Below are 22,142 nucleotides of genomic sequence, written 5' to 3'. Positions count from 1 at the left end.
GAAACTTAGGGGAGCTGATGAGAGGTTCCTAGCCTAGTGCCTTGACTAGGGGAACTAAGTAGTTCCCATTCAGCTGTCAGGGTGGTTTAAATCTGGAATGGCTGTGGATAGATGAAGGTTACATGAAACTGAGCAATGCTAGGTACCTAGCTGGAAGTTTTACCTGTGACAGTTGCTCTGTTTAGGATCTGAATTTTTTTTTTTTAACACCCATTCCTTTTCCCTGAGGGGTCAATGACAGCATATAAATGTGTGTTCCTTCTCTCCTCTATTTTTATGAGCATCCTCTGGAAGGCTGGACTCTGCATGAAGACAGAAGCTGCCCAGTGCCACAGAAACGTTGCCAGTTTACATCCTGCAGCTTGAGAACTACTTGTGGGTGATCGCAATTTGTGAGTATGATGGGAACGTCACTTATGCAGGTACTAACAGGAGAATGGCGTTGCAGGAGAGCTGGAGTTGAGCGAGGACTGGGTGATACGTGAATGCTCATCAGCTCTGAACTAAGCGAGTTATTTTGTATCGCTGTATATCCCATTGGCTGGCTGGCTCTTGGGCAAGTTGAACCTTCTGCCATCGGCACTTGCATTTCAGTGATGGCAGTTCTGTGCCTCCAGTGGAACATAATGCTTAGGAAAATGGTGGTTCTGATACATAAAAGCTAGTTCTATTGTTATTACAATTGTTTGAAACTAGCCTCATTAATTCAGAGAAAAACTAAGTGTAAGTAGGATATGAGTGAGCCTGGGACTGGTTTATCACAAAACTACTTTATCTTTCAGAGGCGCACAGGATTGAAGACGTGTTGTAACGTTTGACTTCATGGCCATGGCATTCTTGGGAAGCTTTTCTGAAGCAAGGGCTTCAGGGCGCAGGCGTGTTCTTGGGCTCTTGCATGCAAAATGGCACACCATAGATGTGGGAGCTGGAAGGGGCAGAGCTTAGAAAAATTCTGTCCCATTTCTGATCAATCGCCACATCTCCCAAACTGATCTGCATGATAGTCTTTCAGATGGACACCCAAGTTTAAACCAAACATCTGCCATCCCCAACATACCAAACTAGTATTATTTGCTGCCCTGCTTATTTTATGGATTTAAAATATCTGCTGTAATAAAACAACCGGAAAAGACTTGGAGGGCTTGCAGATGAGGTTCAGATTATTATTATTAGCCATTTCTAAAATGACAATCGTGTGCCTTGTGTAAATTTAGAAGGACATAAAATCCTTCCACGAACAGGCCCTAAATTATCATACCCAGAGGGGAATGAAGAATTTTCACTGGTGTTAAGTACCTATGAAGAAAGCCCCTGTCAAGCCTGGCTAATACTGATAATCAGTGATTTGAAGGAACTGCATACTTTGTGTGTGCACGTGTGTATCTGATTTCTTCTGTCTGCATGCTGTGCTATTTATGACTGATTGAAGCTGAAAATGTCTTTCCATTGACAAAAACTTTAGCAAAAGTCTTCAGGAAATTAGAAGAAAGTTTGTTTGTAGTTTGATAACGTGGAAGATATTATTTTAGTGGATTTACCAGGGTTTATCGAGTTTCCTGCATCACAGCAGTATAGAAATACTATACTTCATTTGTCCCAAAGTGACTGTCTCTGAGCCTCCAGAAATAGCAAGTGCTCACTCTGTATTTCAAAAATTTGAGTTGTTTCCTTAAGACCAGGAGCTGTAGGTCTCCATCACTTTAAATTTAATCAGTTGCCAAATGTTTACTTCTCTCCCTGAATTAGGAGAAGCGATTTAATTTGAAACTATAAATCTTAGGGAATTGTACTGCCTCAGTTTTCCTGTTTAAGCCATCCTTTCACTGACACACTAAAAATATGGCATTGTTTTTATTTCCTGATTCCTGTGGTCCTGAAAGCTATCTTGCAGAGGTGGGCCAGCTATGATAATCAGGAAATCTGATGAGACTTTCCTTGGGGGTGACTTCTGGCTTGGAAAAGAGAAGTATGGAGACAAGAATCAAGTCTATTAAAACTTGGGGTTCAATTCACTTCCTGACAGCAGCTCCAGAAGGAGATCAAGGAGAAAATCATACGCAACGCAGTGGCTCAGCCAGCCTGAGACAGCTGGCCTGCTGATCCTACTTGTTATGGTGAAATATCCCCCTGGGATGCTGGACTCGAGGATTTGTTCCTTCCAGTGTGCCTGTAGGTGATTCTTTCTTCCTCTGTCCTGCTGGATGGCTCTTTCAGCCTTACCTGAAAATGACCCCTACCACTTTGTGTAGATGCACTGTGACTCTTGCTAGAGTGCATGGGTTCCTGTAGCAATACCCTGTCCAACTGAGGACATCTGTTTTCTCCTTCATAAGGAGAGGGGAAACACTGCATTATGTTAGTAGTCAGGATCAAAATGTTATTAGGAAAGAGGAGGAAAGTGCAATTGTTCACCAAAAATAGAAACAAATGTAGATGGTTGATGAAGGATTTGTCTTCTTCCTAAGTTCCTCTTAGGTTTTGAAGGGGGGAAGGACCTGTTCCACAGCCACCTCAATCAGAAGAGCAATAGGAATCTAAATGACAGGTATTAGATTCAGTAGCTTTGCACTGTGAAAAAAACAATCTACCTAAAATAAGGAGCACTGCTGAGTGTATGCACTCCCTGCAGTCAGAGCAAAATTTATCCTTCGTGCCATGGTGTTAGGAGGGCTGCCAAGGTGAGTTTAGCATTTTCAGTGCATTTATGCCATCAAGCTGGAAATAAAATGACCCATTTGAGCCTGTTTTCAGGACAAAAGGTCAGCCTTATCCCTCTGCACAATGCTGGTGTTTAAATAATGACAATAAGCAGAACTGACGCTAATTTACATTCTCTGTTGAAAGAAACTGGAAATACTGCACTAATACTCCAGACTGAATCGTCCCGATACCTGTGAAGCTAACTTTGGCCGTGAGCTGGCCCGTCCCGTTGCTCACCTACCCCATAGCTTTGGTGCTGGAGTGTGCCCGAGACTGCGTCACGGGTGCTTTATGGCGTGGGTGTGCTCCCACCTGTCAGTTGCTTCTTTGGGTAAAGGGATGGACAACAAGGAGCTGGTTGTGGAGACGTGCCCAAGAACCCTTTGGGGAGATCTGATTGCACCATGAAGTGAACGGAACGGAGGCTCTAAGTTGTTCAAATATTGAGGAACAGCCGTGGAGAAACACATGCTATGGAAAACTACAGTGAGGGCCTTTGAAAGGCCTACATTTAAGCTGAAAGCCCCTGTGTAAAGCTTAAGACTCTGAAGGTGGGAGGGGATGACCCATCATGCAAGCTTGTTTCTGGGGAAAGGGAAACTGAGATAAGAGCTCAAGGAGCTCTTCTATCTTTCTTTTACAGTCCACTGTTATCTGAGATGGTTGTGCCCAGCGTTTGGGAAACTCATAGCCAGCTCCCAAACCTATGCTATCTGTATCATCTCTGGTCTTGCTTGTGTCAAACATCAGGAAAAAAGCAGGGTGCCAAATGCCTCCAAGCTGCATTTCTGGTCGGAGAGGCTACACCTCTGAGGTCCTGCAAGGAATTCTCAGGCTGACAGGAGAGCTGATGGCCTTTGACACGTTGCTTCCCTTCTTATTTGGCATGTGAGCGTGCTTATGAGTGAGAGAAACAGATAGCTGGGAAGAGCTGGGGTCACCTCGTAGTTCTGTTACTCATCTTCTGGAATCGGGCTCTGGCTGCTGTGAGGTGTAAGGTATGCTGCAGCCCTCATGCAGATACTGTAAGGGGCGTCCTACGGGCTTGCTGAATTCTTGGGATAACTGCAGAGAGCTCTGCACCTCGTGCTACAGATCACACTGCCTGTCCTCTATGAGAATGGGACAGCATAGCTTCGTGGCCTGCCAGGCTGAGGCCGTGTTCGAGTTTCTCTCTCTCTCTCAAATTTCATGTGCCTCCCTACTCCATTTATGTAGCCTTTACTTGCCCTTCTCAAGGTCTAATTTCATTCCCCCGATGCGGTAGGGCTGGAAGAATTGCAGGGGAGACGGCGTGTGCCGAAGCCTGTGATCCGCAGCAGCAGCGAGGCCACAGCAGCCGCCCGTGCCTGTGCTCGGGGGGGCTGGGTGTCCGGCGCCTCCGGTATTCCTCCAGCCCAAAACGTGGTGCTGGGTTGAGAGCCCACACCTCTTGCAGGCCAGTCGCACAGTTTAAAAGATGAACGCATCTGTAACTTTTGTGTGTTGTCAGCTGGGTGTCAGGCACAGCTCCTGCCCTTTGCCGTCTGTGGAATGAGGTTAGTGGGTGAGCTAAAAGGATCAGTCCCTTTAGGAGGCCTGAAGAGAAAGCCCAGCTGCTCTGGAGGCTTTCTACAGAGAACAGAAAGTCCCGTGCACAGTAGACACAGCATTCTTAATTTTGGTTCCCTTCACTTGAATTAACTCTTCTCGTTGCTACTCGTGGACTGCCTGACATCCTGGGGTCCTCCGAGGTTTTCTTTAAGGTGGTTGAGATGGAGATGAGCTATGGGTACTCTACAGCTCAACTGATGATTTGTCATGCCAGTGATAACTGCTGATTCTTCTTTCCCTTCCCAGCGATGCTTTATCCCTGTGACATGCTCAGCTTCCGCTGGCCCACGACCTGCTACAGGCTTTGAAACCGGATCCCTTGACTGGTCGTGACCCGTGCTGGTGCAATGGCTGCTGCGGCAGATTAATTTACCACTCACCTGTTTGCGTATCACTTGCTTTGCTACTTGGAATAGAAACTGAAGATGGTTGTTTCTGAATGAAGCAGATCTCACTATTGATAAAGGAAACAGGAAGACTGGACTGCTTGTCAGTATCTGGTTTGGTTGTTTTGGAGAGTGAGAAATTGTTTTTATTAAAATCACTGGTTGCTGTTCTGTTCCTTGTAATCTGTGTACATACCAGGTGTTACCTCCTGAGAACAGCAGGTTAAGCCCCTGGGAAGTGCCAGAGAGAAAGGTTTGGTGGCTCTAGAGACATCACGCAGCTGCAGTGCCCTGCACTTGCTTATCAGCGTATGCTCCTGCCTTGGGTGGTCAAAAACTGAAGTGGGATGCTGGAGTTTCCCATACCTCCCTGAAGTACACCCTGAGTTACAGTTTTGTGGTTTTTCCCCTTTTACATTAATTTTTATGTTTCAAATACTCAAATACAAATACTACACTACAGAGGTGGAAAAATTGAGGGAGCTCTAAAATATGTTTGAAGACCAACGTTAACAAGTGGCATCTAAATTTCTACTCTGCACCTGTTCTGCCTGATAATAGGTCTCACCATTTTTTAAAAGATGGAATAAATAACAATTTCCCTTTCCTCCTTTCCTTTCTTCCTATATTCCCTTTAACATTCATTTTCCATTGCTATTTCTCCTTCCCCTAGGCTGTGGCCTGGGGCTGCTACCTTTCACTGGTGCTCAGGCACAGAGGAACAGTAGCAGTGCACCGAAGGGTGTTATTGGGGTGTCTTGTTGGTTAGAAGCTGTGCTGTCACCGCAGTGAGACGGCCTGCATTAGGTGCTACAAATGAAACTCCTGGACCTAATTTTTATTTATGCTGATGCTCCAGTACTCTTGTTCATACTCCTTGCACACATCATTGCTGAGAAAAGAGTAGCCTTTTTTTCCCCCGCTGTCTGATGGAGCCATTTGTACTTGAATTATGAAACGTTATCAGGTGAGCTGCATCATTCTATAACTACTGTTGCATAGCTATAAATGATGTAAAAATGTACAGAAATGCAGAGAAACAGGACCCCGGAGTCATTCTGCAGCTAAGCCTAAATGAAAAATGTGCAGGTATCTTAGAGAGGGGTCGATCAGGGATAAAATGATATCTTGGGTTTTGCTTGCAGGTTTTTGTTTTGTCGTCAGCCCTAAGACATCTAAGCACCTTTTTCTTTCATCACATTAATCTTTACTTCAGATGACCAAAAGCCCCACTTTGCTTTGTAAATAAACAGAATCCTACCTTTGAAAACAAGAGCAGTGATGACAAAACTGTAGGCTTTAAAGATAAGAGACTGGTTTGTTACAGAGCGAAATAACAAGAGCGGGCTTTTGTCCATCTGAAGTAAACATTGATGTAGTTATGTTTGTGCCCATCACTCACATAAATCTGGGCAGAAATAAGTCTTTACATTGCAGATCACAGCTGCCAACTGCTCCTAAGTTTGTTACTCCTGAAGCATTCAGATTTGTAATGGCGTTGTGACGACCTTGTTCTGCTATTGCTTGTGCCAAGACCTGAGTGTATCACCAAGTAAAAGGTGATGAGACAAAAAAGAAAAAAACCCCAACCGACCAAAAAACAAACCAAAACCCGAACCCTCGGAAAACAAACAAAGCTTGCACTGTCAGCGATGTGCGTCAGGCTTGCATATCAAGCTGCTTAAACAACTTATGTTTGAAGCACCACCTTAAAGTTTTAAGTCTTGGATAGCCTGAATTTGCTTTTGGAGCTGTAGATAAACACATTGATTTTATATAGAAAACATTTCTCTAGAATGTTCTTTCCCCACTGTCTGGTGGGAATGGCTGTACAATGAGAACCCAGTTCCTTGGACGGGGCTGACTGCTCCAGCCGCTAGCATACTGGAGTGCATGATCTTCTGGTTCTTTACCAGAAATTTCACTTGGGATCCAAGAAATGTTCACAGTTATGGTTTATTCAGACAGATGCTTTCTTTGTGAAAGGCTTGTTTCAATGAATTTATTTACTCTTTTAAGCTCCATCTACCCAGAAAAAATGTCATTGATGTCAGACAGCTCATCAACAGGAAATATGGTCAAGGAACTGTTTTTGTTTATTTTGGTGTTACTCATACTACAGGAAATGACTGTGTCATTATTTGCACCTTTCTGTGAGGTGATGTCATGATGACTTTCACCACTGTGGTGTTTAGTTTCTTTTTTATTTGTGGAATTTAAATGTGAAATTCTTATTAATCTTTAATCAGACTCATGTTGACCACAAGCCAAAGTTTGCCAAGTGATCTTTTTTTATGACATGCAAGTTATACAGTGCAGTGAGAGGCAGGGAAGAAAAACCCCTAAATTCCATTATTGACCAAGACTGGAGAACTCAGCCTGGAGGGCTTCAAGCATGGGTGAAGTCCTGGCTGAGGAGCAAAGAGGCTTTATACTTGGATGCATCTAACCACACTCTTTAGTTTTCTAACCAGTCTCTCTCTTAAAATTGTTCATACAATAGAAACAATAGTTCCCTAGGTGCATCCTGTCCTTCAGCTCCATGGGGTAAGGAATAGAGAGGGAATTTCCTTTGAAAGGAAAGGGCTTTGATTACTTGTTACTGAGGACAAACCATCCCTGCACTGTACTGAATCAGCCCTGTGGGTGCCTTTTCAACAAGACAAGCTCTGATGGATGGATGCAAAATCCTTACATTATCTTACCAGAGCACTCAAGCAGCGGGCCAGATCTACAAGACAGCCAGCCGAGTGCAGCAGACCTGCACAGCCACATGTACATGGCTGAAATAAATCCTAGTCTGCTGTCATTGTCAACAAGTGTAATTTATTATTGCGGCCAAGGCAGCCAGGAAAGTGCCTTTTGCTTTTTTTGGGAATTATGTTCTGCACTGCAATGCTGATGACAGTGCCAGAAATGTTGCTTTTGTTTGGCTTTCTCTAGAGGTTTTTTGAGATCCCTGCCCCACCCCCCCCCACCCCCCCCCCACCCCCCCCCAAAAAAAAAAAGTTTATACTTCACAAGTGAAGCAGTGGTCTATGTCTATTGGAGCTACTTACCACTGCAATCAGTCATCTAGCTTACAGAATCAAGTCTTTGGTAGACACTCATGAACGACAGGGGAGGCAGGCGGTAGCAGTTGTATGTATGAACTGTAACCACTTGGGTTTGCCCTTGGAGAAAGCAGATTAAGACCAACCCTAAGAGGTATTTGAGGGCAGGCTTTATCCGGTTCCTAAGGCTTCTTATAGTTCCTCACTTACAGCAAGACAATATAACTTCCTGGCATTTCCTCAGAACCTGTTGAGCTCATTCTGCAGTAATGTGAATGCCAGGTAATAGCTCTACTCTGATTAGACAAAGAAATTTGGGCTGATTTTGTGCAATGCATGTATAACTTCAATTTAAACTTTAATCATGAAACAGACCCACCTTTTCTCCATTTGCTGTATGAGATGCCTGATGTGTGTCTTCTACTAGACAGTCTTAGTCATCAATCAGTACTCAACTCAATCTTTTTTCAAAATCAAAGCTTGATGGAGAATGCTATGCCAAGGTTGTCATTAAGGCAACCTTGTCATTGAACTGTGTATTTTAGTGTTGTGCAGTTTGAAAATTGTTGCAGTCTTCACTTTCCAGAAATAGGACAAGTAGGTTGTCATGGACAAGTAGGATTAAACAGCTCAAGAGCTGCATAAAAAAAAAAAAAAAACCCAAAACAAGAGCTGTGTATTAAACAGCTCAAGAGCTGCCATATACAGGAGCTAGAGATAAATGTCCTTTTCAGAAAGCTGACTGGTTAGGTAAAGACTGAGAGCAGCTAATACTGCAAAACAGCTCTTTATGCCTGTTGGTACAACAAATAAGACAATTGACTTCATGGTTGAGGGCTGAAGAAGGAATGATCATCTACCAGCACCAAAAGAAATTCTTATGTTCAGAAAGTTGCCTGTCCACACTCATTCCTTATTTCACCCTAGGTAGTGCAAGGAAAAGATATGTTTCTTATGTTCTACAGTTACTGTAAAAGGAAGAAAGTTGCTTATAAGAACTTTGTGCCTCAATGGGATTTAACATCAAACAATGCCCTCTTCCAGGATGGACAAACAGTTCCATCTCTGCTCTGCAGGTATGTGGTATACCATGTTTTGATGTGGGTAAGTTGAATTCTTGCAGACTAGAAAATCTTGGATCTTTATAGCAGGACCACAACTGCACTAGCAATGAATTTATTTATTATAAATAACAAACAATAAATATTTCATAACTTACTATTACAGTTTTCTAAAAATATACACCTAATTTTAATATTCTCAAAAGCTAGTTCCGAGTTATACAATTATAGACAAAATGTACAAAATTTTTTTGGTAACTGACACTTTACCCTTTAGAGTCTACATTAATATAGAGATTAATTAATGACCAATTAACAAGATCTTGCTAGAGAGATTTTAGCAGTATTTAAACAGAAATAAACTGAAAATAAAACAAATAATTTACTACTATTTAACAAATGGCAGTTCTCCACAGAACTAGCTCTATCCTTAAACAGCTAAGTTTTGGCTACTATTATGAATAGTCATGTGAGATCTGAAGGGCCTCTGCAAAGCTTTCCTCAAGATCATCAAGTTCCTTGTTGGCTTCCAAATCACTGTCACAAGTAATCAAGTTTACAGTTGCCTCACATGAGGGTGAAGCGTCTGGGTCTTCTTCAGATTTCACACAAGAATCAGACTCTGTCCCAGCATCCATCATTTCAGCAACGTCTTCTGAAAAGTGATCCTTGCTCTGTGTCTCCTTTGAACTTTCCCTGCATACTGGCGATTCACATTTGTTTGGTTTCTTTAATGATAAGTCCATGGTCCCAAAGAATTCTTCACTTTTTGTAGCTTTTCTTTGCCTCTGACTTCTACTGGTAAACTTGAGTTCTTCCATGGTATCAAACTCTTGCAGGTCCAGCGAGTCAAAGGCTTCCCAGCCTGCGTGGATTTGTTCCGCACTGCTGCCCGGGCTGCAGCCGAGGTCTGCTTTCAGTACATCCAAGAAGTGGCGCATTTTGCTCTAGGGGGAGAAGGAAGAAAGGAGTGACACTTCTCCAGCCCAACAGCACCTATCTTCCCAGAACTCAGGGCTTAATTCTGACGTAAGGAAAGAGAGGCTGCTTGCAATCAAGTGACTAAATTATACAGCAGGTGTCACCAAACTAGGTTGACTATTGTCCCTTTTTTGTGACTGTGCCTGTGACTCTTGATCTACCACGATCCATGAGTCTGCAAATCTCATTTATGAAGAGAGATGCTCCCCACTGAGCATTCTGGTTACCCTTATCTGCAAATATAACAGTGCATTTCCACTGTACTTTGGAAACATTACTGAGGTCATATGAAGAGAGGGAGAATATTATAGGGGCAGCACCTACCTCATCCAAACGGTTCTTATTTTCTTGTATATGACACTCAAATAGTTGTTCCAGCACTCTACAAATGAACAATTAAATGATTTCACAGGAAGAAAACCAACTTTTAACAGGTCTACATAAATTAATGACTGTAGTTTTTTATTTTCATTTCTTAGCTGAATGGGACCACTAAGATTGTGCCAGAGCATAATTGAAACAAAGAGGGCTACCTGGAGCTGGTATCCCACTGGACATGTGCTCAGCAGGCAGACCCAGCTTTGGGCAGTGGATGGTAACCATGGGGCAAGTTGTAGCACAACTCTGGGTCTTTGTGGTGGGGGAAACCACCAGTCCAGTGGTGGTTCTAGTGGCATGCTGAAGTATCAAAAAATCTCTTAGGTGCACCATAGCGGCTGATATACACAAGTGTAAATAAAGGGAAGGAATAAAATCCAGCTTCAGAAAAAAAAAAACCCAGAGAAAAGTCCTCAGCCCTGAGAGCTCTCTTCCATTGCTTAAGCAGGATGAGAAAAAATTTCAGCGCAGAGGAAGTGTTCTGTGACAACTACGGCACACAGTCACTGGAATAGATTTTCCAGAAGGTCAAGTGAATTTAATCTAAGCTTACATGAGAAATTATTAAAAAAAAAAAAAAATAGTGCAAGAAGGGTTTTAAGGGAAGACAACATCACTGTAAACAAGAACCAGAGGGAGACTGCTCAAAGATTAGTTTTTTGATGTAGTGTATTTAACATTCTCATTGATAGCCTTGACATGAGAAAAAAATAAGAGTGCACAGAACAGAAAAACAGCTGGGAACATTATCAACCCAGAGGAAGAACAGAATATAATGCTGAAATTAGACTGCCTTGAAAATGGAATTACAAAAATGGGTTAAAATTCTGTATCAGAAATACTGTAGGGGTTTTTTGCTATAAACTGAGAGTTCTTGATCAGAAAGAACTGGTATGGAAAAGAATTTGGGAGTACTACTCAAATACATGAATTGTATCATAACTTATTGTTTAATTATTGAAAAAAATCTGATTTAGCAACTGGTGAACCCTTATCTAAAACAGTATGTAATCCAGACAGCCCATGTTGGAGATTGAATTCATATTGGAACAGGAACAAGGACAGAAGGGGATGGAGGACCTGTTATGTGAAACATTAGTAACTTGGTTTATTTAGCAAAACAGATGTTGCAGAGTAAAATGATTTCTTCTTAGCATTACTCTACCTAGGGTTCCAGGTCAATTTCTAACAGAGGCTTTATCTCATGGTACGTAGCAGCAGATTGAAGTAGATGACCCACAGGTCTTTCCTAGTTCCCCTTTCTTACATAAAGCAAAAAAAAGAAAAGGAAACAAAAGTAAGGGGTAACTGTGTTATCTATATAGTCTTAAAGGAAAAGAAATTATTACTAAACACTACCTCCCCTTCTTACAGAGTCCATGTATTTCTGACACAGCATTACAAATTTGAAAACAACTGTAACCTACCTGTTAGAAAATAGCCCAAGGCTAAGAATTTCATTTGTTACATCTTCAATGAAAGCTAAATATAAAAGCTCTTCTTCTCTGCAGGGAGAATAGAAAACCCCGTGTTAAATGTTTTAAAATAGAAACACATATTACACAGGGTAGTAGGTCCAATCACCTTTATTGGGAAATGCCATTAAGAAGATTGTATAGTTCTTGGCACTACCTGCTATTTTTCAAAATGGTAATTCTAACAGGACAAACTAAGCCTTACATTCAATTTGAATAATAATAAAAAAAACCCTGTGTAAAATATCAGACTGTTAGAAAGGTAACTATGGTGCTTTGTGTTTATGCTAACTTTCTGTTGTGGTATAAATTAGCACAGAGATCCTGAGTGAGGAAAATAGCAAATCTTGGAAAGTGTTCAGAACCTGCTTCGCACTCAAGAAGAAAAGGGTGCTAACTGGGAAGAAAGTGTAAAATTGCAGTTTGATGCTCTGAGTAAAGGCTTCCAAAGGAGCTTCTAGAGAATCTGACTGCAGCTGAAAATTGCTAGTCCTCAATGGAAGCTCAGAAAAATGTAAGTGCTTATTTGACAGCCTCTATTCCTTTCAAACAACAACTCTTTGATGTACAAAATCCTTGTTAGTGTGAGATGTGGCTTTCACCTCTTTGATCAAATTTCTCTCTATTTTAATACCTCTTAAAGCCTTGTTGATGCCAATTGCTGTAAATGGGAGACTCCAAAAGTTGAGAGTTCTGTTTGGAAAACAGCACAAAAGAAAACCCCAAAAGAAAAGATTTCAGTGCTGTTTCTCTTTCATAGCATCTTTCTAAATATCCCAAAGTATCCAATCAAGCTCTATCGAATCATCCTCCAGTCTTAGTAAACAGAAAATAAAAAATGGGATACATATTTCATGACTTTCATTACGTAAAATTCGTCATCCAGCCTGAAGAATGTAATTTTCGTTCCTTCTATAGTCAAGAAAGATATCTATAGCTGATCCTGGATACCTATATTACATCCTTAAAGTTAGGCAAGAACAAACCTGTTCTAAAGCACAAAGAATTAAATGACTTTCCCAAGGTCACACAACAAACCATTGGCAGTTTCTGAATATAACTCAAACCTCTTCTAATTCTCATCAAATGTCAGAGCAGAAATGTGGTAAGAATGCCCTTCAACTTGATATGTTATTTTGCTAACATTTGCTTCCGAGATTACAGTCCATAAAAGAACTGGAAATGTTTAAAATATAGCCACTGGACAAGAAGAGAAGTCTATCTTCCAAAGTTATAATAAATTTTCTTCATTTTTAGATTCACATGGAAATTTAAGTACTATATAACAATTCATAGTCATGTCACTTCTACTGTAAATTGTGAACAACAGTTTATTCTGAGTCCTCATTTACTGTTTCAAGTTCATCAGTTTTGAAGAAGAGTTTCTAGTTTAATGTTGCAAACTAGGAGAAAAATAGTTTAAGCATACTTACTCAGACTCAATAGTCCTCCTTGCTGAAGACTGCTGAGAATACAATGATGTCTCTCTAATCAGAAAATCAGAAGGTAAGGAGGAGAGCAACATTCTAAAAACCCTTTATACTACCTTGCCTCTCGCTTTCTTCTGGAGCCATGCTGTGCCATTATCCCGCTTCCTCTTGGAAAAAAACCCACCAGAACACCCTCAAACCCTGCTCCAGTAGCAAAATCCACTGCTTACATTGAAGCCTGAAAGACTATGGTTCAAGAGTATTATAACACCTCACTAGGTGCAGTGCTCTAACACCTCAAAAGACCTCAGTGTTACTTCAGATGCTGTACAGACCTCCACTACCCATGAAAGTGGTTTTTTTTACTCACAGTACAATTTTTTCCTCAGATAAAAAAGCCTTTGTATGAAAAGGACAGAGAGCAAATCAGTGAGTGATGCATGATACTTAGGTCAGCAATGAGGAGAATCAGCTGGGAGCCCTTGGGTTCTGGCCTGATTTCCAACACTGCTCTTGTATTGTAGACAATATTCTAAATCTCAGTGTTACATTTTCAGAAAAAAATGTGGGAAATGCCTCTGGTCTGCAGTTCTCACAGATCATAGATTCAAAAGGCTATATGTCTAGAGACCCTTTTTCCTGAAAGGAAATACTAGTTGGAATACCAATCTAGTATTTAGTTGTAGTACTGTATAAGAAATATATAGTCCGTAAGCTCAGATGTATGCTTCCATGTACAGAGCTAGCAGCTGTATTAACGTGTCATCACTCTCACTCCTGACAAAAATACTCATATATTTCAGAGCTCTCTTTCTTAATTGGCTTCCCAGTGGAACTTTATCATAAATCACTTTATCAGAAAATAATGAATTTTGAATTTGGGAAAGGCCATTGATCTAAAAAACCCAACCAAACAAAAGTCCTGTGAGAAGAAACTTAGAAATGGTAGTGAAGGCTTAGAAGCAGGTGTATAGAAAGCAAGAAGGAATACTTCAAATATTGCTTCCTGCTGTAAATCAGGCACCTTAGAAAGGAGTACGGAAAAGCAGCTATTCCTCTCTCAGGCTCATCCACTGTATATCTTCTGTCTTCAGCCTACAACACAGAAATAAAATCTTTATTATCAGTGTAAATACACAGCAAATTTTACCATTAAAATGAACCTAATAACTATCTGTGATTAAGCAGCCCTAAAAATTTGACATCTTTCTTTTCTGAGAAACTTTCTTTTCTGGTAAACTGAGACATGTGGCAGCAAAGGGTCATCAGCTTTGACATCCAAAATTTTAGTCCGGGGCAACAGGACATGTGGAACATTTCTCCCCTGACAAGTACGTCAAAGATGAATTCTCTAAAAGCCAGAGGGGGTCGATGTCACTAACAGGAGTAAAATCTGGCATGCAAAACCAGGAACCAGCACTCTAAATCACATCTCTTGAGCTGCTTGCACAAAACTGATGGAAAGTAAAGTTGCTGACTGCCTGCGTTTTAAATTATAACACTCTGAAAGGGCCACTGTAAAGCTACATGACTTACTGTTGTCACTTTTACAATAGCCAAAGAAAAAGTCAGATATGACAGTTTTGAAATGAAATCAGAAGTTCTTTGTGGAACTGGAGCGAAGCCTTCTGAATAATCATTTAACATTTTCTTAACGAGGTCAGCTGCAGATGCAGATCAATTCAGGTGGTGTCTCTACTTTCAGTAAAGCTATAAATCCATATTCTCTCTCACCTCTCTTCTCCAATAAATAAAGCATAATTATTTGCCTTATTAAGCTAGACACATGAAGAATCTGACCCTGTAGCCTTTTTTCAGGAAGAAAGTCCACAGTTATTCAGGTACTTGTTATATTTGACAGGGCTGTTTGTTTAAGGACTTGTCTGTACAGACGCTACAAGATAAAGCACAAAGTAAGAACCTAACTTCTGATCAAATTCTTCCATCCAAATAGTAGTACAAATTGAGACAAAATAACTTCAGATTTGAAGTCTTAAGAAATATTTCAGGTCTTTTGCCTGCTTCCCTCTGCCTCCCAAAGATGCTGGTACTCCATTTCATCTTTCAAATTTAATATTCTTAAACCACCACACACTAAAGCAATTTCTGAAAGACCAAATAACCAAAAAACTAAGTTCAACTGTCACAAACACTTAGCAATTCAAATCAAAATGATGGATGCAAACATTTCTGTGACTACGACAGGGAAATACTAGAAGCTGGCAGAATTTGAAGTAAGTGGTGTGATTTTTCATTAAAGCATTCCAGATACATTCAGCAAGACAGAAAGCAAACAGTATCAAAAAAAACTTCACCACCCACTGGTTTGGGTGCTTCCTCAGATGAAGGGACTCCTTGGTTCCAATTCTTCTTTTGAAAGCTTTTTGGAATATGTTATCCAATGTAAAAATGAAGCGAAAAAGTCCTTGAAAAAGAGGTACCCTGTTCTGCTGAAAAATAATGTACTAATTATGTATGTCCTTAACAGATATTTAAGTGATAGTGCACTGGTAAAAACTGTTGAAAAAAAAAAATTAAAATTTTGTAATATCCTAAGATCTCTTCACATGCCTCAATATTTTTTCTTATTGTTTCCACTCATTCTTCTGAAACTCTCTCTCCTCTACCGAACTAAGTCATCTCATGACAATAATGAAAATGAAACTTAAATCAGTTGTATACTGCTGTGGCAGACATGAAGTATATACTCCAAAATGACAGTGAAGGGTGTGGTGGTAAGAGTACCCAGATGACTGATAGATGTTATTACCTTCAATGTGATCTTCTGCTGTTCAGTCATAACATTTCCCTCAGAGGCTTTGTCTGCAGATGGAAAGCTACAAAATTTAGACACGTATTAGATTTCCAAGAAGGCTACTTTCAAAATATGCAGGATGAGAATAGCAGTGCCACTGTGGAAATTTCCCATCAATCTAAATGGGACCTAGTACTAAAATGTCTTGGACGGTTTAGAAAATTTCTGCCAGACTTTCATCCACATAATAAAACTAAGTTATAGTTCCTTTTGAAGGATGACAATGGTCATACATAGGTGATCCAAATCCATTATTTGGCTGCATATTTACAGGGGATAGCTAAATTATCCAAAATAATTGTTCAGAATTGAGAATGGAGATGATCCTATACATTAAAAGTGCACCAGGAAAACTGCACCATGACCTACAGCCAGAAAAATCAACAGTTGCAATATGGAGCCGAGGCTACCATAATTCCAGTCTTATGAAATTCCTACTTTGTTCTAGGACAAAACCAGATTTAGACATGCAGGCACTCAGAACACAAAAGAGAAAAGATTTCTCTTTATGAGGTAGTATCAGTAAAAACAAAACTAAATCAGAACGGTTTATTTTGCTAAGAAGGAGTTCAATGCAAGAGAAGGACATAATTTTATTAAAAATATTTCATATAGGATACATCTGAAGGCATTTAAATTAAATGATAGAAAGATAGAAAGACAATGATGAGCTGCATTCAAGAGCTAAAAAAAAAAAAAAGGATCTTTGCATGATGTATTAATTAACGAAAATATGAGACTACAGGGGCAACAGTGGGGAACTACTTGCGTGCTTATAGTGGTTAATTCTTTAGAAGACAGAAAGCACAACTATACACCAGAGAGAGCAAAGAAAAGAGAGAGGGAATGACTATCCCCAGCAAAGGTGACATCCCACAGTTTGGATTTAGTGGCACTTTGTATCCAACTTGTATAGATGAAACCAATTGCTCCAGAGAGAAGGCAACAAAATACGCCAATGAAAAAAGGAAAATCGCATTCTGTTCTAGCTTTTGCTACGGCATATTTAGAATAATTTCAGAATAATTATTCTGGTTTTATACAAATGTAAATGAGAGCAAAACACGTTGCTTTTATGAAGACAGTATTATGATAACATCTAAATTCCACAGTTTCAAAATAAAGTTTCAATCTCTGTACCTGATCACATCAGTCTGCGTTTGAGCTTCCACATGCTGCTTGCAGTGATTTTTCCTTTGCCTTCGAGCAGGAGTATAATACCTGTACTCTGACAGGAAAGATTTAGCATCTGATATTAAGGTGCGTGGAGTAAAAGGTTTTCGGCTATCAGTAAAGAATTCAGAGTGCCTGTCTAGAAGATCCCCAGTGCATACTTTGGAGTTGCTTCCTTGACACCTCTGGGAACGACTAATGCTCACAAAACTATCAGTGGAGCAAATGCATGAAAGTCCAGAGTGTTTTCTTGGTGTACTTGATGTACTGACACTTGAGTTTGAGTTAGATGCGTTAGATGTATTCCGAGAATCTTTTCTGGCATATTTTACTGGACTGGAGTGAACCAAGCCATGCTCTCCGTAAGGAGACAGCGCTCTTGATAGGTATGGTGCCTGCCGAGCACAGGGGAAGTAACCGTCCTTGTCTTCTGCTTCCAAGAAACTCTAGAAAAAATTTAAACAAGACTTGATTGCTTTGCAAGTTACCAGCTTTGCTCAAGTTGGTACTCCCAGCTATTATTGTTACCAACTTGGATGTATTATCTATGTAAAAACTTTCCATTTTTGTAAAATTAAACTGGTTTTAGAGCAACCCCAGTGCTAAGAGATTTTAAAACCTAGTCATTGGAAATAAGAAAGTAAAAAGAAAATGGTTTGCTTCACTAGCAAAAATTGGTGCTTTGTTCCAGAATACTGATGGCTACATCAAACAAAGAGTTTTAATCGTTTTAGTCCAAAGGCTCAAGACATTTTTAAAAGTCAAGGAATCACTGCATTGAGGCAAATTATTTTATCTGGGTATGCTCTGTTCATACCACCTGGGCAAGGTAAGGTAGACATTATCCATAATTAGCCTACTGACTAGTTCATAGTACATATTCTCTTCAAGTGTGGGGTTGTTGCCTCTCTCTCCAAATCCTATTAGCTTCAAAGCATATCATACACTGGCTATCTTTATAAGAGGTATATTCTGTAAGGGGCACCACTCACTGATTCAACTTAGACCAACATGGAAAATACTGTAATGTGGTTTAAGACACACAATACGAAAACTATAACTAACTGTTTATTCCATGTGTGAGCCTTTTCTTCCTGTAGGTGGGAGCTGCACATCTTTAGTAGGGCTGTACAAACACAGGATATTACCTTGTGTAATGGCATTCTGCTCCATGAGAAATGTCCTAATTGCTATGATAATACAAACAATCGTAATGTCTTCCAGCAGACACAGTCAAGTTTCTATCTTGTTCTCCTTTGGGTTTCTCAACCCAGCAGGTACACATGCAGCTGTGAAACTTTCCCTCTAACACGACAGAAAGCCAACAGTGCAAGTAGTTAGCTTACTACAGTTAAACAGGACAGGTAACAATGTGCTGAGTTTATGAATAGATATACTCAATTTCAGGTAGATCTGGTAGAGAAATGGTATTACTGCTCCTGCTTCTTAACCGTTCAAGATATTAGAGTTCAAAAATGTACTTCAATTCTCAGAAGCAAACTCATATTCAATGTTACTTTAAAAGGATACAGTCAAAAGGCTACTAGTTAGATAACAAACAGAGACAAATCAGTAGTACATGGAGGTATAGCTAAGGTAAGATGTAGACAGTGTGTGGTTCAGGTAAAATTATGGTCAGTTAACTCACTCCTCACCAAAAGAAGCACAATATAAGTCTATTTTATATACAGGCTGAAGTCCAGGTGTCAACTTTAGTTAGTAGGAATGCCTAATTGCGGTATTCAGTAACCATCTATTTTGTATATAATCTAGCCAAACAAATCTCATTGATGTGGAGGACAATCAAAACAAAATGGGAAACCTTACAGCAAAAGCTCATCTATGTGTCTCTTCTTTTTCTCTTTGAGATCTGTAAGGTTATTTTTAAGTCTTGAGTAAGTTAAAAAGTTAGTGAAGTGAAGCACTGCAACAAATATTAGGAGTAGTTAATAAGGAGGAAGCCAAGTACACCAGAGACTAGTGATGACCATGAAAGTAAATCTGTACTATGGAAGGCATGGGGAATTTTCCAACACATTCCATTTTAGAAGGGCTGAGTCTTACCAGAAACATCATTTTAATGCCAGGGATAAGAAAACAGTTGATAACCTAAAATCAAAATTTGAAAACTAAGTCTATCATTGAGAAAGGTTAAAGAATGAATTATTTGGAAAGACCATGCTATTTTTTCTGCTTTCTAAAAAAAAAAAACCTTAATGCTTAAAAATTCAACATTATTCCTGAATTGTATTATGACACTGTGGCAAAGACAAGTAAGACAAACACAACTAAATCTAAGTGACATTTTAAGCTTTTTTTTTTGGTCAAATGAGAAAAAATTTCTATTGAATTTTCCTATTTCTGTCATAGAGAGAATTTTGAAAAATTTGCAACTTCAAAGCTTAAGTACCTGGACAGGGTGCATGTACTAGTAAACGTGCTTTACAATATGTCTGAAAAGTTACGAAGCATCTTAGCAAGACAGCTGTTGTATATTCTTTTCCTACTTAGGATACAGCCACCCACTGAATAGTCTGTCAGTCAGTGAAAAGGATGTACAACATTTTACAAGCTCCAAGGACAGCCATATTGCGGAATTAGAATATTAAACCAGAAGCCTAACAGCAAACAAAATTTTGTGTAAACTAACTTATTTTATCCACGTGTATAACTATTTATGCAATTCAAGTTCTGTTAGACACAACTGTATGATGGTGAAGAGATGATTCACATTGTGTGTACTCAGACTACCTAGCAGTACAACTCCCACAGACAGTGCTTGCACCTAGGTCCTGCAACAGTGAGGGAGACAAGCTGAGGATAATGCTATTCTGGAAATCTCATTTCCATACCGTGCAATCAGTGTAATACAAGGCAAAATAACAGCTAAAATAAGACGACATCTGAGAAAACTCAATTCAAAACCAACAGCTAACAAACCCAAATTAAGTCAGTTTTAACTAACTAGCCAGACTTTTAAAAATAATTATTTTACTTTCCTTACCCTCAGACAGTTCATATAGCTCCATACCAACAGCAACTAAGTGCTGCAAGATTTAAGAGAATGTATACAAGTAGAGGTGTTTCCTAAGAAGAAAATTCAATTTCTAAGGCCAATTAAGGACCAGATTTTTAACAAACCTGAAGTTTAGGTTCAGACAGGCTAACACAGAGATTAACTTGTTGATGTAGCTCCACCATCTGAACAAAGAACAGGAAGGTAGGGAGAGACCTGTACATGCCATAAAGCTCTGCAGTGAAAAAGGGAAGAAAGGGAAGCTGATTTCTATATGTGTTCCATTCATCTCTATTATGCTTCTATCAAACAAGTAAAAACTATTAAGAAGCATTACGTGACTGAAGTCACTGAAGGAATAGCTTCCCCATAGAAAGCCTAAGAGTGGATCCAGTATGATATGACTTAAACATATGCTGTGACATGCATTTATTTACAACATACAACCCTAACTGCCAGTTGAGAAGATTCACTGATTCACCCAGCAGCCCATCCTGATCTTATAATTAATCCATTTGGAAATTATTTTGAAGCAATTATTTGACACAATGAAGCATGGATTCAGTGGATTTCCAGTGGCACTTCATTGCCTGAGCACAATATAAACCTGGAGAAAACCTTCAAGAACACTTCACTTTTTGAAAATAATCAGATGATTAAGATGTGGATTGAAGGTTGGATGTGTGATTTTCCCCACCAGTAAGTGACAATGGACTGAATGCCAACAAAAGCAGCAAAATCAACTGTAAAAGAAAGTACCTGTGGGAATTCTGCAAGATAATCAATACTTGTTGCAAGACTTTTGAAGTCTCCTATTGGGGGACATAGGGAGGGGGAAAAAAACAAACAACCAAACTTGGAAATCCTTACACATTTGTTGAAAATTCATGACATTGTAACCTACTAATATATAGTATAGGATAGTAATATATTACTCGTAAACTAGTAATATATAGTGTAGTATATTAACCTATGTAATTCATAGTATAGCTTGTAAATATACACAGTTTTTCTATTTTATCATTCAAATCCTAAAAAAGGTGTTCTTAAAAGTTCTAAGCAATATGACTCTTGCTGTATAAATGCTGCATTTTCTCATAACACTACTACTATTATTGCTTTGAATCTACACTATTCCATTTTTTCCCTTTCAGAACCATTTAATATTTTAAATTAAAACTCAAGATGATGAATATAGCATTTACTACATGCCACAAAATGTATTTAGAGGAATATTAAAAAGTGCAGATAGTTTACCATCAAAATTAAGTCACGGATCACACTGCTGTCATACCACGTATTTCCTTCACAACAATTCCACACAATTTTCTCGTACATCAGTAAGACTTATCTATGCTGTTCCAGTACCCCAAAATGTCCATAGTTGCTGATGCCTAAGGCAAAGAGGTATTTTAGTTAGCTGAGCCAAAATAAGCCTTTCTTGATGGTGTCTCACCAGAGCCAACTTTATTTTACTACTACAGCATAATTAAATGCTGAACTGATAACATGCAGTAACAATGCCACACAAATGCCTGTGTTACAAGCAGTATAATAAGGCTTACCAGTGTGATTGTTTGCATATAAAGTACTTGCAGTGGTAGGTCAGCACTGTAGAAAACAGATAAGACTGGAAAGTTTCAGAATCCACCTATATAGATGTTTTGAAAAACTAATTCCATACCCTTCAGTATGTATTATAAACAGCGTAATTTTTCTTGTATACTTTTTACTCTCAGTGATTAAAACAGTTCATGGAGCTGCAATATAAATTGGATTGTAGAAGCATTTGTGAACATATGATGACTGGTGCCCTGCAATATAAAAAAAATTAATAATAATAATGAAAAAAAATATATATTAAGTGATACTAGCCAATTACACAACTACACCTCATGAAAGCCACATGTTCTATTCCTTGGAAGCAGTTGAGCTGATCCTAAAACAAGACAAAGGTACAGGGTAAATGTGGCAATATCCTAAATTTAAGCATTCCTTATTTATAAGGAAGCTTAGGGCAGTTCTTTTCTTTTTCCTCCTCAAATGTATCATACGTAGAACAGACCAAGTAGCTAAGGTAG

General features: G+C 39.4%; 1 protein-coding gene across 2 annotated transcripts in view; it reads right to left on the bottom strand.

Moving 5' to 3' along the window:
- Positions 1-8,938: 8,938 nt before the first annotated feature.
- SPATA7 (spermatogenesis associated 7) overlaps positions 8,939-22,142 on the bottom strand; it is a 45,835-nt gene continuing 32,631 nt past the window's right edge. The window contains exons 6-12 of one of the 2 annotated variants that reach the window (XM_075503390.1): positions 17,013-17,491; positions 15,828-15,894; positions 14,082-14,152; positions 13,061-13,114; positions 11,580-11,657; positions 10,099-10,156; positions 8,939-9,740 (exon numbers count right to left, since the gene is read on the bottom strand). In XM_075503390.1, the coding sequence (XP_075359505.1) occupies positions 9,249-9,740; positions 10,099-10,156; positions 11,580-11,657; positions 13,061-13,114; positions 14,082-14,152; positions 15,828-15,894; positions 17,013-17,491 (1,299 nt within the window). In that variant the 3' untranslated portion in view covers positions 8,939-9,248. The remainder of the gene's footprint in view (positions 9,741-10,098; positions 10,157-11,579; positions 11,658-13,060; positions 13,115-14,081; positions 14,153-15,827; positions 15,895-17,012; positions 17,492-22,142) is intronic. The other variant, XM_075503391.1, reaches the window with a different exon arrangement.

This window comes from Mycteria americana, chromosome 5 (assembly GCF_035582795.1).
Source record: "Mycteria americana isolate JAX WOST 10 ecotype Jacksonville Zoo and Gardens chromosome 5, USCA_MyAme_1.0, whole genome shotgun sequence".
Lineage (NCBI taxonomy): Eukaryota > Metazoa > Chordata > Aves > Ciconiiformes > Ciconiidae > Mycteria > Mycteria americana.
Note: the sequence above shows the minus strand (reverse complement) of the source record. Positions and strands in the feature narration are given on the sequence as shown.